Below are 17,431 nucleotides of genomic sequence, written 5' to 3'. Positions count from 1 at the left end.
CGCACCACTATACTCCAGCCTGGGTGACAGAGCGAGACGCTATCTTAAAAAGAAAGAAACAGCTGGGAGGCTGACACGGGTTGATTGCCTGAACTCAGGAGTTCGAGACCAGCCTGGGCAACATGGCGAAACCCAGTCTCTACTAAAAATACAAAAATTAGGCTGGGCGCGGTGGCTCAAGCCTGTAATCCCAGCACTTTGGGAGGCCGAGACGGGCGGATCACAAGGTCAGGAGATCGAGACCATCCTGGCTAATCCGGTGAAACCCCGTCTCTACTAAAAAATACAAACAAAAAAACTAGCCGGGTGAGGTGGCGGGCGCCTGTAGTCCCAGCTACTCCGGAGGCTGAGGCAGGAGAATGGCGTGAACCCGGGAGGCGGAGCTTGCAGTGAGCTGAGATCCGGCCACTGCACTCCAGCCTGGGCGACAGAGTGAGACTCCGTCTCAAAAAAAAATAAAAATAAAAATAAAAAATAAAAATACAAAAATTAGCCAGCATGGTGACACACCGGCTACTGCAGCTACTCGGGAGGCTGAGACATGAGAACTGCTTGAGCCCAGAAGGTGGAAGGCGGAGGTTGCAGCGAGCTGAGATCGCACCATCGCACTACTCCAGCTTGGAAAGAGTGAGACTCTAACAGGCAGGGCAGGGCAGGGCAGTTGGGTCAGGCATGGTGGCTTAGGCCTGTAATCCCAGCACTCGGGAGGATTGCTTGAGCTCAGGAGTTCGAGACCAGCCTGGGCAACATGGTAAAACCTCGTCTCTACTAAAAATACAAAAATTAGCTGGGTGTGGTGTGCACGCCTGTAGTTCCAGCTACTTGAGAGGCTGAGATGGGAGGACTGCTAGAACCTGGGGGTTGGAGGCTGCACTGAGCTATGATCATGCCACTGCACCGCAGCCTGGGCAACAGAACAAGACCCTGTCTCTAAAAACAACAACAAAACCACTAGTTGTGCCTGTTTATTGTCACAAAATCTTATTACAAAAGTTTTTCAGCAAACAACTAAATACTGAATTACAATAAATGAGAGAAATATACAATCTTGTACATTATTGAAACCACTGAAAGTTTATTCAAATTTTTGCGCAAAGGATTTATTAGCATCAATGCCATTCATGAAATATTTCTCATTACTACAATACTGAAGGAAGGAAAAATATTAGTTCAGCACGTATTTTAATGTTGCAAAGGAAGGACAACTCAGCAAGCTTTAGAAAACGGCAGAGATGGGGTCATAACAGAAGCAATGAAGACTCCTGGATTTACCCACGGACACCCTACGGCCAGCGGCTTGGTCTCTCCCAGAATCCGTTTACAGACTTGCTCAGCCTGTGGCAGAGCCCAGGGATCATGCAGGAAGAAGCGGGAATATGCTTGATTTTGGAATTGGTCATTTTAAGATGCTTTTAGTAAGATGGTTTCAGGTCTACGCCCAAGTCTGGCCAACCAAGAAGCATCCACGTAGACAGCTCAGAGACACTCCTATACAGGAGAGCAGGGAGGAGCGGCGGGAAGGTGCCCTACGAGCAGCTCAGAGACACTCCCGTACAGGAGAGCAGGGAGGAGCGGCGGGAAGGTGCCCTACGAGCAGCTCAGAGACACTCCGGTACAGGAGAGCAGGGAGGAGCGGCGGGAAGGTGCCCTACGAGCAGCTCAGAGACACTCCCGTACGGGAGAGCTGGGAGGAGCGGCGGGAAGGTGCCCTACGAGCAGCAGTGCCCAGGAGCACCGGCCACCTCCCTGTGCACCAGACACCCTCTCCCGCCCCACGGGAGATCACTTAGTTTCTCCACCTTGCAGCAGCAGTGGGGCTCAGAGTCACCCACACTCCACACATCCCTGTGTTCACACCCTGCCTCCAGCGCGGCTCCCTCTACCTACAAACCCCCACAAAGTGGTCAACGCTGGGATGACAAAACCTTTCCTCTCAGGTATGATATACTTTGCAAGGCTTGGAAATAAGCTACTGCGTTGGTCTAAAGCTACTCCGGCCATGTGAAGAAACAAGAATGTGCCCTGAAGAGGACTGTGGAGAAACCTCTGAGGCCCCTTCCAGAGCAAGGCCCACTCACTTGACCAGATTCCTCATGATGTTCAGGGAGGACCCTCTGTACCCCGATCCAAAATGATTCCAGTGGTTCAGGTAGTGAAAGAGCTGATACAACTGAAGGCGCTTCTCGAATCCTGGGGCCTTGGGGATTTTGCCGTGGTAGGCGGAGTAAAAGGAGCTGCTAAAGCCCCCAAACATGCCAGCTATTGCCAGCTCATATTCCGAGTGGCCGTAGAAAGAAGCTGGGTCAAAAATGACCGGCCCAGAGGAATCCTCTGCTACGTTTCCACCCCAGAGATCCCCGTGGAGTAAGGCTGGGATGATCTGCAGATCACGGAACAGGTCAGGGATCTTTAACTGCAGGGAGGAAAATGGAGTCTCAGCAAACTGATCAAAGCATGCACGAGGAGTGCCCATGTTTCCCTAAGCACCACTCCAGGTGCCTGCCCCCAGCCCAGGCAGCAGCGGATAGGACACCGCCAGGCACCCGCTTCCCATCCAGAACCAGACTCAGAGGTGGCCTCACCTGCCCTGGCACCTCCCCGACCTCAGGCAAGAGGGGCGTGTGGCAGGTGCTGGGCGTGCAGTGAGGCCCCGCTCACCTGCAGAGCAGACCAAAGCTGGAGGGCCTCCCTGTCCCCAGACTCCTTCTCCACCATGTCCATCTGGGGCTGAATGCGCTGCCGGGCATAGAACACAACCCAGTCCTCCTGCCAGTCATTCACCTGCACAGTAACAGCAAAAGCAAAAGCAGAGTTCACTGGAAAATGCCAGAAGTGAGGGAGAGCTCAGCTACCCACAAGGATCTGAAAGTGGAGAGGGCTGCAGGGGCGGCACGTGGAAGGGGTGACAGTCACAGGAGACTGAGGGGGGAACCACATCCCGGGGGGAACTGGAGTCTCATGGACATGCTGAGACCTCAGATCCTATCCCAGGAGCAGTGGGAAGCATGGAGATGCTTCAGGATCCGCTCTGTAGCCTTCCAAGAATGAAGAGGCTTCTAGAACATTTTCTTTCTTTTTTTTTTTTTTTTTGAGATGGAGTTTCGCTCTCATCACCCAGGCTGGAGTGCAGGGGCGCGATCTCAGCTCACTGCAACCTCCGCCTCCTGGGTTCAAGCGATTCTCCTGCCTCAGCCTCCCAAGTAGCTGGGATTACAGGCGTCTGCCACCACGCCCGGCTAATTTTTTTGTATTTTTAGTAGAGACAGGGTTTCGCCATGTTGGTCAGGCTGGTCTCAAACTCCTGACCTCAGGTGATCCACTCGCCTCGGCCTCCCAAAGTGCTGGGATTACGGGCGTGGGCCGCCGCACCCGGCCCTACTCCTGCTTTCTTTACATTGTTTTGTAGCAGCTGACAACAGTTCATCAGATGATGCACCAGAACTTCACCCAGCGGTCCTCTGGATTTTCCTTATCATAGTACCAAGAGTGGTGCAGCAAATACCCTTGTGTCTGTGCCATTTTGCATACGTGTCAATATGCCTGCAGAATAAACCCTGAAGGATAATTACTGGGTCAGAGCATAAGTCCATTTAAAATTTTGAAAGAGGGGCCAGGTGCAGTGGCTCATGCCTGTAATCCCAGCGCTTTGGGAGGCCAAGGCGGGCAGATCGCTTGAGGTCAGGAGTTGGAGACCAGCCTGGCCAACATAGTGAAACCTCGTCTGTACTAAAAATACAAAAATTAGCCGAATGTGGTGGCGGGCACCTGTAATCCCAACTACACAGGAGGCTGAGGCAGGAGAACTGATTGAACCCAGAAGCTGGAGGTTGCAGTGAGCCAAGATCACACCACCACACTCTAGCCTAGGTGACGGAGAGACTCCATTTCAAAAAATAAATAAATTTTTTTTAAAAATTTGAGGCCGGGCGCGGTGGCTCAAGCCTGTAATCCCAGCACTTTGGGAAGCCGAGACGGGCGGATCACGAGGTGAGAAGATCAAGACCATCCTGGTTAACACGGAGAAATCCCGTCTCTACTAAAAAATACAAAAAACTAGCTGGGCGAGGTGGCGGGCGCCTGTAGTCCCAGCTACTCGGGAGGCTGAGGCAGGAGAATGGCGTAAACCCGGGGGGCGGAGCTTGCAGTGAGCTGAGATCCGGCCACTGCACTCCAGCCTGGGCGACAGAGTAAGACTCCGTCTCAAAAAAAATAAAAAATAAAAAATTTGAAAGGGGGACGGGAGTGGTGGCCAATATCTGTAATCCCAGCACTTTGCATGGCTGAGGTGGGAGGATCACTTGAGGTCAGGAGTTTGAGACGAGCCTGGGCAACATAGTGAGACCTGTCTCTACAAAAAAATTAAAAATTAGCCAAGTGTGGTGGTGCATGCCTGTAATCCCAGCGACATGGGAGGCTGGAGCAGAGGATGGCTTAAGCCCAGAAAGTTTGAGGCTGCAATGAGCTATGGTCGTACCACTGCACTCCAGCCTGGGCAACAGAGTGAGACTCTATCTTTTAAAATTAAAATTTAAATTTAAACTAAATTTAAAATTTTTTTGATAGGCGTCGCCAAGTTCCTCTCCATAAAGATCGTTGCCCCAAGTCACACTCGCGTCACAGGGTGCCATGGTGCCTGCTCCCTCGTGCTCTGGCTGGCACACATGCAGCACACTTTTTGGTCTTTACAGGTTCAATATGTAACAAAAGATATCTCACTGTACTACTTTTTACTTTTTATTTTTTTCTTTTTCTTTTTTGAGATGAAGTTTCACTCCTGTCACCCAGGCTGGAGTGCAGTGGTGTGATTTTAGCTCACCACAATCTCCGTCTCCCAGGTTCAAGCAATTCTCCTGCCTCAGCCTCCTGAGTAGCTGGGATTACAGGCACCCATCACCACGCCCGGCTAATTTTTTTGTATTTTTAGGAGAGACGGGGTTTTGCCATGTTGGTCAAGCTGGTCTCAAACTCCTGACTTCAGGTGATCTGCCCGCCTTAGCCTCCCAAAGTGCTGCGGATTACAGGCATAAGCCACCGTGCCCGGCCCAGAACATTTTCTTTCTTTCTTCATTTTTGTGAGACAACGTCTTACTCCATTACCTAAGCTGGAGTGCAGTGGCACGATCTCGGCTCACTGCAGCCTGAACTTCCAGGCTTAAGCAAAATCCTCCCACCTCAGCCTTCCAAGTGGCTAGAACTACAGGCACCACCACACCCGGCTAATTTTTTTGTATTTTTACTAGAGAGGGGATTTCGCCATGTTGACCAGGCTGGTCTGGAACTCCTGGGCTCAAGCAATCCTCCCACCTCAGCCTCCCAAAGTGCTGGAATTACAGGCAAGAGCCACCAGGGCTTTTTTATATTTAAAAAAAAAAAACAATTTTTTGTTAACTAACTGGCTAACATTTCCTCTTAATTTCCACTCACACTGGAGTACCGAGGCCAGAGCTGGCTGACCTGCCCCGAACCCGTGGGTCACTTCTGACATCTGTCCAGACAGCCCCTCCCCATACAGTGGTGACGGGAAAAGTCACACGGAGCCCCGTTGAGAAGGACCCTGAGAGAGGACATCCAGGACACAGGTGCTCACCACCCAGGAGGGAAGGGAGACAGACACACGAGACTGGGGTAGCACAGGACGCCAACGTCATGCATCACGCAGCATGCGCACACACGTGTGCACACATACACATATGCACACACGTGTGCACATATGCACATACATGCGTGCACACACAAACACGCACATGCATGCATACACATATGCACACACACGTGCACACACATAGTGTGAGTACAGCCACGAGAGAAAGGGGCAGAGCTGGCTAAAACCCCCCCAGAGCAGGCAGGACCAGAGAGCACCACTCCCCGCCCCTAAGCAGGTTTCTGGACAACCGTCCCCATTTCAAAGTCTTTCTACTGCCCCCGTGCCCACCAGGAAACCCCGGAAGTTTTCTAAGTTCATCTGTATCCTCCTCCCGAGGATAGGACGGGAGCCCTGTCCATGCCACACGTGCTGGGCATCGGGCAGCACTCCCCAGGCTGAAACGTGGAGGGAAGCAACCATCAAATCATACAACCAAAAGCTAACAAACCCTTGTCATTGCACCCTCTTTGAGAGTTTAGTATACCTAAAACAAAACATTTGTGAAATTCCCTCATTTTTACCCACCTGGAAATCCAGCTCCTAACTTGCTGCTCCTCCTCCGTTTCTTCATGCTTACCTAGCATATTAGGTGGGTCAATCTCACGTCAACCTCTCAAACACCAGCAAAGAAAAAACGGTGCAAATACTTTTACTAAAGCTCACAAAAAAAGGAAGGGGGTGTGTTCCCCCGACCCTTGTGTCTGAACTGCTGACCTGATTGTGAAATAGAGGCGAACGCTGTGCACTCACCTGGGGGAGGTATCCACAGCACGTCACCACGTCAAACCCAAACTGGTCCACAAAGGGCCGTTCCTCCTGCCCACCTCCTCTCCCTTGCAAGCAAAAGAAAAAAAAGAAAGAAAATCAGTTCCAAGAAATCCCAGCGCCCACTCTCTAAACTGAGTTACCTTCAGACACGACGTCAGTGAGCACCTACCAGCTTATGCCCCTGCCAGAGACAAACAGGGCCTGGGTCTCCACCAGCTCACCGAACACCCCGAACAGAGCCTGCTCCAGCAGATGTCAGCATCAAAGACACTGGCTGCTCCCAAGCAGTGGCACCAGAGGACACGCACAGGACAGGGAGCCTGCGGCACCTCTCAGGGGATCTGTCTCGCATCCCAACAGGAACCAGAGGACACGCACAGGACAGGGAGCCTGCGGGCACCTCTCAGGGGATCTGTCTCGCATCCCAACAGGACACGCAGGGGTGTGGGGGAGGACCACACTGTGACAGGAGAAAAAAGAGGAGGATGTTCTTAAAGAGGAAAAAGACACTTTGGGAGGCCGAGGTGGGCGGATCACCAGAGGTCAGCAGTTTGAGACCGGCCTGCCCAACATGGTGAAACCCCGTCTCTACTGAACATAGAAAAATTAGCCAGGCCGGGCGCGGTGGCTCACGCCTGTAATCCCAGCACTTTGGGAGGCCGAGGCGGGCGGATCACAAGGTCAGGAGATCGAGACCACAGTGAAACCCCATCTCTACTAAAAATACAAAAAATTAGCCGGGCGCGGTGGTGGGCGCCTGTAGTCCCAGCTACTCAGGAGGCTGAGGCAGGAGAATGGCGTGAACCCGGGAGGCGGAGCTTGCAGTGAGCCGAGATCGCGCCACTGCACTCCAGCCTGGGCGACAGCGCGAGACTCCGTCTCAAAAAAAAAGAAAAATTAGCCAGGCGTGGTGGCAGGCGCCTATAATCCTAGCCACTAGGGAGGCTAAGGTAGGAGAATCGCTTGAACCCAGGAGGCGGAGGTTGCGGTGACCCGAGGTCACGCTAATGCACTCCAGTCTGGGGAACAAGAGCAAAACTCTGTTTCAAAAAAAAATAAATAAATAAAAAATAAAGAGGAAAAAGAATCTGTCCCCAATCCATCAGAAAGGATGGCTCTCAGTGGCAAACCTGGTGCCATGCATGTCAAATAAACTACTGTGCTTTGAAATAATCTCATGCAGGGCGCCGTGGCTTGTGCCTGTAATCCCAGCACTTTGGGAGGCTGAGGTGGTCGGATCACCTGAGGTCAGGAGTTCGAGACCAGCCTGGCCAACATGGTGAAATTCCATCTCTACTAAAAACACAAAAATTAGCTGGACGTGGTGACAGGCACCTGTAATCCCAGCTACTTGAGAGGCTGAGGGAGGAAAATCGCTGGAACCCGGGAGGCAGAGGTTGCGGTGAGCCGAGATTGTGCCACTGCACTCCAGCCTGAGGACAAGAGCGAAACTCCATCTCAAAAAAAAAAAGAAAAAAAAAGAAAGAAAAAGAAAAGAAATAAGCTCACTCCTCTGCAGTCTCCCTAACTCAAGAAAAATCCCAATGGACTACACTCCGTAAGACTGGAGGAAGGGGCAGGACAGGCGACCTGGGGGGCCTCTCAGTGGATCCTCGCCACACAGGCAGCCTGGGGGGACCCGTCATGGACCCTCACAGAACAGACTTGCCTAACAGCACGTCTCATACAGCAGACCCTTGGTGATCTGTTCCGATCGTCAGCTAATCTGCCCACATTTACCACGTGGGCTGCGCACAGATTCCAAATGTCAGCAGATTACAATACCGGAAAATTCTCTCAATCCTGACAGCGCGTTACGCTCTAGAAAGGTCAGACACGATGGCTGTAATTCTGAACCTCAAGTATGACTGTTTTACAGGAACAGACCCTGTGGTCCAAGCTCTGGCTTTTTATAGAAAGCCAGAGAGCCTCTGCTTACACTCTTCCCGGGAACGAGAGGTAAAAGCAACTGTAACACTAGGCGCATCTCGCGTCCAGCAAATGTTTTGTCTTTCAAATGCATTTAGGACACAACAGATGTATCACATTCCCCGTGTTCAGTGCACTGAGATGCGGCTCGAGCCTGACGTTCCCTTGCTCTGGCATCAGCCCACGTCCGACCCTCCCATGGCTGCTGCACGGCCCCACCTGAGCCCACCCTAGCTGAACGTCCTCCTCTAGGCAGGAGCACCCACGGCCCGCGCAGTGCCATACCCACTGTGCCCGCCTCTTTCAGGAGCGTCTCTCCACGCTTCTTGTTCTCAAGGTGTAAATCGGCCAGCTGGGCTCCAAGCTTTGCAGCATGACTGTCAAATCAAAAGGCAGCAACTAAACAGACGATACACAGAAAAAGGCAACACACCCACTGCTCAGTCTCAGGACACACAGAGAGCGTCTGTTTTTCTTTTCGAGACGGAGTCTCACTCTGTCGCCCAGGCTGGAGCACAGTGGCGTGATCTCGGCTCACCACAAGCTCCACCTCCCAGGTTCAAGCGATTCTCCTGCCTCAGCCTCCTGAGTAGCTGGGATTACAGGCACCTGCCACCACGCCTGGCTAATTTTTTGTGTTTTTAGTAGAGGCGGGGTTTCACTGTGTTGGCCAGGCTGGTCTCAAACTCTGACCTCAAGTCATCCGCCCACCTTGGCCTCCCAAAGTGCTGGGATTACAGGTGTGAGCCACCGTGTCCAGCTAGTAGGTCGGACATTTTGAGGACCGAAAGTCGGTTCTGGTGAAGCAAGAGGGGGATAAAGATGTTGATTATTTGACAATCTTTCCCAGCCTCGTCCGAGTTTGCAATGGGGTTTTTTTTTTTCCTCTCTTTTTTGAGACTGAGTCTCGCTCTATTGCCCAGGCTAGAGTGCAGTGGTGCGATCTCAGCTCACTGCAACCTCTGCCTCCTGGGTTTGAGTGATTCTCCTGCCTCAGCCTCCTGAGTAGCTGGAATTAGAGGCACCTGCCACCACGCCTGGCTAATTTTTGTACTTTTGGTAGAGATGGGGTTTCACCATGTTGGCCAGGCTGGTCTCAAACTCCTGACCTCAAGTGATTCACCCGCCTCAGCCTCCCGAAGTGTTGGGATTCCAGGCGTGAGCCACCGTGCCCGGCCCGCAGCAAGGCCTTTGGTCAGTATCTCACTCTGGGAGATTCCTCTTGCTTCCGCCCCTGGTTGCAGAGAGTGCCTGCCGTTCATTCTGCAGAACTCATGATATGTGGAATAACGGGCTCTGTGCATCACACTCCTTAAAATGATGCCCCCAGTACAAGCTTCAGTCATCAGAGAAACCACTCGTTGGAAAAGAAAGTCAGCTGGGGCTGGTGTGGAGGGCACCTGCTCAGATAACAAAGCCGGCCTGGGGCTGGTGTGGAGGGCACCTGCTCAGATAACAAAAGAAACGGCCTGGGGCTGAATGTGGAGAGCCTTTTTCTCCAGATAACAAAACGACCTGGGGCTGGTGTGGGAGAGCGATACCTGCTCAGATAACAAAGCGACCTGGGGCTGGTGTGAGGCACACCTGCTCGGAAGTAACAAAGCTGGCCTGGGGCTGGTGTGGAGGGCACCTGCTCAGATAACAAAGCCGAGCCTGGGGCTGGTGTGAAAACCTTACCCTACTCAGGTAGCTCACAGCAGCCTGGGGCTGGTGTGAAGACACACCTGCTCAGGTAACAAGCGACCTGGGAGCTGGTGTGGAGGGCACCTGCTCAGATAACAAGCGACCTGGGGCTGGTGTGAAGGCAGCACCTGCTCGAATGGCACAAAGCGGCCTGGGGCTGGTGTGGAAGCACACCTGCTCAGATAACAAAGCCGGCCTGGGGCTGGTGTGGAAGCAGCACCTGCTCAGATAGCACAAAGAAACTTGACCTGGGGCTGGTGTGAAAGACACACCTGCTCAGATGCTCATAGCCTGGGGCTGGTGTGGAGACACCTGCTCAGATAACAAAGCTTGACCTGGGGCTGGTGTGAAAGCCGCCTGCTCAGGTAACAAAGCTGGCACAGGGCTGGTGTGAAGACACACCTGCTCCAGGTAACAAAGCCGGCCTGGGGCTGGTGTGGAGACACCTGCTCAGATAACAAAGCCCGGCCTGGGGCTGGTGTGAAAACGCGCACCACTGCTCAGATAACAAAGCGGCCTGGGGCTGGTGTGAGAGCACACCTGCTCAGGTAACAAAGCTTCAGCCTGGGGCTGGTGTGGAGGGCACCTGCTCAGATAACAAAGCGGCCTGGGGCTGGGTGTGAAGACACCTGCTCAGGTAACAAAGCTGGCCTGGGGCTGGTGTGAGAACACCTGCTCAGGTAACAAAGCGACCTGGGGCTGGTGTGGAGGCACCTGCTCCAGATAACAAAGCCCGGCCTGGGGCTGGTGTGAAGAGCAGCACCTGCTCCAGATAACAAAACTGGCCTGGGGCTGGTGTGAAGACACACCTGCTCAGATAACAAAAGCGGCCTGGGGCTGGTGTGAAGACACACCTGCTCAGGTAAGCAAAAAGCCGACCTGGGGCTGGTGTGAAGAGCGCACCTGCTCAGATCTTTCACAAAGAAAACACGGCCTGGGGCTGGTGTGAAGACACACTGCTCGGGCCCAACAAAGCCCGGCCTGGGGCTGGGGAGTGTGAGCACCTGCTCAGATAACAAAGCCAGCCAGGGCTGGTGTGGAGAACACCTGCTCAGATAACAAAGCCGGCCTGGGGCTGGTGTGGAGGCAGCACCTGCTCAGATAACAAAGCGGCCCTGGGGCTGAGGTGTGAGCCACACACCTGCTCAGGTAACAAAACTGACCTGGGAGGGCTGGTGTGGGGGCACTGCTCCCGGATAACAAAAGCGGCCTGGGGCTGGTGAAGGCAGCACCTGCTCCAGGAAGTGCTCGCTGGCCTGGGGCTGGTGTGGAGGGCACCTGCTCAGATAACAAAAGCGACCTGGGGCTGGTGTGGGAGATGCACCTGCTCAGGTAACAAAGCTGGCCTGGGGCTGTGGTGTGGAGGCACCTGCTCGAATGCTCAAAAACCCCACGGCCTGGGGCTGGTGTGAGCAGCACCTGCTCAGATAACTCGCCGACCTGGGGCTGGTCTTGAGAGCACCTGCTCGGAAGTAACTCGCCGGCCTGGGGCTGGTGTGAAACACACCTGCTCAGGTAAAAAGCTGGCCTGGGAGAAGCTGGTGTGGAGGGCACCCTGCTCCAGATAACAAAGCCGGCCTGGGGCTGGTGTGGAGATGCACCTCACTCAGGTAGCTCTGCAAAGCTGGCCTGGGGCGTTGTGGAGGGCACCTGCTCAGATAACAAAGCCGGCCTGGGGCTGGTGTGAAGGCAGCACCTGCTCCAGATAACAAAAGCCGACCTGGGGCTGGTGTGAAGAGCACACCTGCTCAGGTAACAAAGCAGCCTGGGGCTGAGGTGTGAAGAGCACACCTGCTCAGGTAAAAAGCAGCCTGGGGCTGGTGTGGAGGGCACCTGCTCAGATAACAAAGCCGGCCTGGGGCTGGTGTGGAGACGCACCTGCTCAGATAACAAAGCCGGCCTGGGGCTGGTGTGAAGACACACCTGCTCAGGTAACAAAGCCGGCCTGGGGCTGGTGTGGAGGGCACCTGCTCAGATAACAAAGCCGGCCTGGGGCTGGTGTGAAGACGCACCTGCTCAGATAACAAAGCCGGCCTGGGGCTGGTGTGGAGATGCACCTGCTCAGGTAATAAAGCCGGCCTGGGGGTGGTGTGGAGGGCACCTGCTCAGGTAATAAAGCCAGCCAAGGGGTGCTGTGGAGACGCACCTGCTCAGATGCCTCATGTCCACATGCTCCATCACCAGCACGCTCCCACCGCCTGGGGCATCCAGAACCTTGATGGGCTTGGGCACTCTCACTGTGTTTGTTTTCAGGATGGCAGTTAAACTTGCCATCTCACCTTCAAACATTCTTCTGGCCTGTCAGAAAAATACCAGAGGAAGTGGAAATGGGGGGAGGCAAGGTTACTTCCGGGAAGGTTCTGTAGATACGTTTTCCTCTGGCATTACAACTTCAAACCAAGACTATCCTGACAGGATTCCATATACATGGACAGTGTTTTCCAAGGCACTTGCCAACAGCGGAGGCTACAGGTTCAGAGGCTGGACTGGAAGAACAGGACTTCAGCTTGCCAGTGTTGGACTATATTTGTGTGCTATGGTTGAATCGGGGGGTTCTCTGGGGAGAGGAAAGCCAAAGGCACTAAGATCTGGCAACAGCGGGACTTCGAACGTGGGTTACCTGTCGGTGTCCTCAGACAACACCTCAACTGCAGTCCTGTTCCACACAGCCTCTCAGCTGCAGGCGGCACCCTGACTGCCTATGCCAGTGACCTGGGGTCACTTTTCACCTGCATAGACCACCAAGTTCTATGCCACCTCCTACCTAGCACTGGAAACCACCTCATCTTGAGATGCCGTTTCCATCCGAATCCCCAGGACCACAGTGACTCCTCCCTTCGGTCCCCCTGCTCACCACACAGCAGTGATCCCTGCAGAAGAGGTCAGAGCCAGCGGCCTTTCCTTTCCTCCTGCTACACACACCACCGCCTTGCCCACTCTTCCATCCTCACCTGGGGTTCCGCCCTTACACACACAGACACATACCACACACACAACATATACACAGACATACAACACACACATATAGACACACATATGACATAGACACACCGTATACACACAACACACACACACAACATACACACAGACACAGACATACAACATACACAGCAGTGATCCCTGCAGAAGAGGTCAGAGCCAGCAGCTTTTCCTTTCCTCCTGCTACACACACCACTGCCCTGACCACTCTCTGATCCTCACCTGGGGCTCCACCCTTACACACACAGACACAAACCACACACACAACATATACAACATATACACAGACACACAACACACACACAACATATACACACACAACAGAAACACAACATATACACACACATACACACGACACAGACACACCATACACACACAACATACAGACACAACATACACATAGACACACACACAACATACACAGCAGTGATCCCTGCAGAAGAGGTCAGGGCCAGCAGCCTTTCCTTTTCTCCTGCGACACACACCACTGCCCTGCCCACTCTCCTATCCTCACCTGGGGCTCCACTCTTACACACACACAGACACACAATGCACACACACAACATACATACAATGTACACACAGATGGACACACAACATACACACAGATACACATACTCTTCTCATGCTCCTGACTTCCAGCTGTCTCAGCCTTCTTTCAGTTCTTCAGAGTCCCCACCTCCTCAGCCTCAGTGCCCCACCATTGCTGCCATGTCACCGCTGCTTGGAACACTCTTTTTTTTTGAGATGGAGTCTCGTTCTGTCACACAGCAGGCTGGAGTGCAATGGCGCAATCTCGGCTCACTGCAACCTCCACCTCCCGCGTTCAACTGATTCTCCTGCCTCAGCCTCCGGAGTAGCTGGGATTATAGGTGCGCGCCACCATGCCTGGCTAATTTTTGTATTTTTGTTGTGGTGGTTTTGTTTTTTTGTTTGTTTTTTGAGACGGAGTTTCACTCTTGTTGCCCAGGCTGGAGTACAATAGCACAATCTCGGCTCACTGCAACCTCCGCCTCCCAGGTTCAAGCGATTCTCCTGCCTTCACCTTCCCAAGTAGCTGGGATTACAGGGGTGCGCCACCACGCCCGGCCTAAATTTGTATTCTTAGTAGAGACGGGGTTTCACCATGTTGGCCAGACTGTTCTTGAACTCCCAACCTCAGGTGATCCGTCCTCCTCGGCCTCCCAAAGTTCTGGGATTACAGGTGTGAGCCACCGTGCCCAGCCCTTTTTTGTTTTGTTTTGAGACAGAGTCTCACTCTGTTACCCAGGCTGGAGTGCAATGGCACAATCTCAGCTCACTGCAACCTCTACCTCCCAGGTTAAAGCAATTCTCATACCTCAACCTCGCAAGTAGCTGAGATTATAGGAATACGACATCACACCCAGCTAATTTTTGTATTTTTAGTAGAGACAGTGGTTCACCATGTTGCCCAGGCTGGTCTCGAACTCCTGACCTCAGGTGATCTGCTCACCTCGGCCTCCCAAAGTGCTGGAATTACAGGCCACTGTGAGCCACTGTGCCTGACCTCCTCTTGATTATTCTTATCTGTCCCTCGCATCCTTGTGTAATTGGTTTTCTCCCATCCTCCTCCCTTATGTTAATCTTTTGTACTACTGCACCCCAGCGGATGCTTAACTGTACCTTGGGTCTACTCTGGAGATCAGTGTTCTTGGCTTTAGTAAGAAACTTAGGGCTACATCCAGGTGGATATTTCCGTGGCGGAGCCTTGGCCTCTAGCTGGTCCACAGACCCTCCTTCCCATCTCTCTGCATTTTGTTTTCAGTATTACCCCTTATTTTCTCCTCAAGTAGTTACTCTAGTAAAAGTATAGCTAGGATCCAGTTCTCCCTTTATTTTATAAAGACAATGTTTTGAAAATTCTGCTTACACAGTGCTTATCTTCTTTCTCAGTAACCTTTTGTCTCTTAAGGAGTGATAATAATATTTACAAAGTGTTTAGAATGGACTGTGGGTTGGGTGAGGTGGCTCCACACCTGTAATCCCAGCACTTTGGGAGGCCGAGGCAGACGAGTCGCTTGAGGCCAAGAATTTGGGATCAGCCTGGGCAACATAGTGAGACCCTGTGTCTACAAAAAATGTAAAAATTAGCCAGGCCTGGGCTGGGCGCAGTGGCTCACGCCTGTAATCCCAGCACTTTGGGAGGCCGAGGCGGGTGGATCACCTGAGGTCAGGAGTTCAAGACCAGCCTGGTCAACATGGTGAAACCCCGTCTCTACTAAAAATACAAAAATTAGCCAGGTGCACACCTGTAGTCCCAGATACTCAGGAGGCTGAGGCAGGAAAATCACTTGAACCAGGGAGGTGAGGTTGAGAGACTGCACCATTGTACTCCAGCCTGGGCAACAGGGCAAGACTCTGTCTCAAAAAAAAAAAAGGCGGTAGCGGTGGCTCAAACCTGTAATCCCAGCACTTTAAGGAGGCGAGGCAGGCGGATCAGATCCAGGAGATCGAGACCATCCTGGCAATTTTCTGGTGAAACCCGTCTCTACTAAAATACACAAAAACTTCGGAGAGAGTGGCCGGGCGCCTGTAGTCCCAGCTACTGGAGGCTGAGGCAGGAGAATGAAGTAAGCCGGGCTGGCTTTGCAGTGAGCTGAGATCGACCCACTGCACTCCAGCCGGGTGACAGAGCCAGACTCGATCTCAAAAGCCCGCGTACAGGATGACCCGTAGCTGATCTCTCTAGAACAAAGGTTTGAAGGGGAGTCTTTAGAGAACATCCGTGTTCCAGAATAAGATGATCCCACATCATGGAAAGTGGGATTCAGTCCTTGGAATTAAACGTAAATAACTGGGAATGATTTTTTTTTTTTTTGAACGAGTCTTATGCTGTGCCCAGGCTGGAGTGCGGTGAAGCGTGATCTCGGCTCGCTGCTCCCGCCCCGGAGTTCAGCATATTCTCACTGCCTCGGCCTCCCAAATCTTCAGGACTGGCGCCCACCACACCTAAGCCGGCTACTAACGTATTTTTAGTAGGCGAGGGTTTCGCAGGTGACCAGCCAGGATGATGCCGATCTCTGACCTCGTCGTCATCGACTTACTCCCAAAGTCTGGATTACAGGCGACACACCGGCGCTCGACTGCTTTTGAGGCGGGGTCTGCGTTCTGTTGCCCAGGCAGATGCGATGTGCAATCTCGCTTCACTGCAGCCTTGCTCCGGGTTCAGCGATCTGCTCAGCCTCCAGCCAACTGGGATTACAGGTGCCCGCCACCACGCCCGGCTAATTTTTGTACTTTTAGTACAGACGGGGTTTCACCATGTCGGCCAGGCTGGTCTCGAACTCCTGACCTCGTGATCCACCCACCTCGGTCTCCCAAAGTGCTGGGATTCCAGGCGTGAGCCACGGCGCCCGGCCAGAGAACGAATCTAACAGAAGGACAGAGCCCGCCAGGGCGTGGTGAGGCGCAGCAGCTGGCCTGGGGGCAGCACCTTCGCCCCGTTTCACAACGCACTGGCCGAGGCTCACGGGGGACGGGCACCTCCAGAGCCACGGAAGCTGAGGACTTAACCCGCTTCACCGGCTAGAACGACCCCACTTAACCAGCACCGCAGGGCACGAACCCCGGGAGCAAGACTGCAGCGGCCAGACCCGCCCCACTGCCCGCAGCGCCCCCGAAAGTTCACGGAGAACAGGAGGCGTGGGGCGGCCGCGGTTCCTGCTCCGGACAGTTCCCCGCAGGTGCAAACTCGTCCGGACGCCCCGGACGCTTCCGCCGTCGCCGTTCACCGTTCACCGCTCGCCCCGCGCAAAGGGTTCTCCCCAAGGGGCGGCGGCGGCAGGCCCGCGAGAGCCAGCCCCGGCCTCCGGCGGGAGAAGCCCAGGCCGCGCCCCGCGCCCAGGCCCGCGACCCTCCCCGGGACGGAGACCGGTCCCCCGGCCCGCCCGACCCGCGGCCTGACCTCCGCCTTGGGGTTCACTTTCACGAACACTCGTCCTCGATCCGTGTCGTAGCTCCGGCCCTGGCTGATGCACCCGCCCCCCGTGTGGCCCGTGGCCCTGACGGAGCCGCAGCCCAGCTCGCGCCTCAGCAGCTCCTCCATGTTCCCGCCGCGGCCGCGGACCCGCCCCGGGCCTGGCAGAGACGCGGGAGACGGCGGCCGAGCAGGCAGACGTGAGACCGCACGGGGATTGGGCGGGGGCGGGTGGGGGCGGGGCCCGCCGCAGAAAGAGCGCCAGGATTGGGTGAAAAGCGAGCAGGGGCGGGGCCTGGCCGCAGAGACGAGCACAGGGATTGGGTGGCGGGAAGGGGCGGGGCGTGGCCGCGGAGTTGAGCGCTGGGATTGCGGGGGGGAAGGGGAGGGGCCGGGAGGCAGGTAGGCGCGGGGGATTGGGTGGGGGAGATGACGTCAGGGGGCGGGGCCTGGCCGACCCGGGGGTCCGCTCATCCTGTCCCGCCAACCCC

The 17,431-nt window shown here is 54.2% G+C and overlaps 1 protein-coding gene across 1 annotated transcript; it reads right to left on the bottom strand.

The window, feature by feature from the left end:
* Positions 1–1,051: 1,051 nt before the first annotated feature.
* FN3KRP (fructosamine 3 kinase related protein) lies at positions 1,052–17,135 on the bottom strand. Its single transcript, XM_003913627.4, has 6 exons — positions 16,929–17,135; positions 12,171–12,322; positions 8,627–8,718; positions 6,395–6,477; positions 2,659–2,781; positions 1,052–2,413 (listed from the first exon to the last, which is right to left on the bottom strand). Exons 1-6 carry the CDS (start codon positions 17,067–17,069, stop codon positions 2,075–2,077), a joined length of 930 nt encoding a protein of 309 aa, XP_003913676.1. The 5' UTR covers positions 17,070–17,135; the 3' UTR covers positions 1,052–2,074.
* Positions 17,136–17,431: the final 296 nt, after the last annotated feature.

Source organism: Papio anubis, chromosome 17 (assembly GCF_008728515.1).
Source record: "Papio anubis isolate 15944 chromosome 17, Panubis1.0, whole genome shotgun sequence".
NCBI classification, from domain to species: domain Eukaryota; kingdom Metazoa; phylum Chordata; class Mammalia; order Primates; family Cercopithecidae; genus Papio; species Papio anubis.
This window is presented reverse-complemented; position numbering and strand designations above follow the sequence as displayed.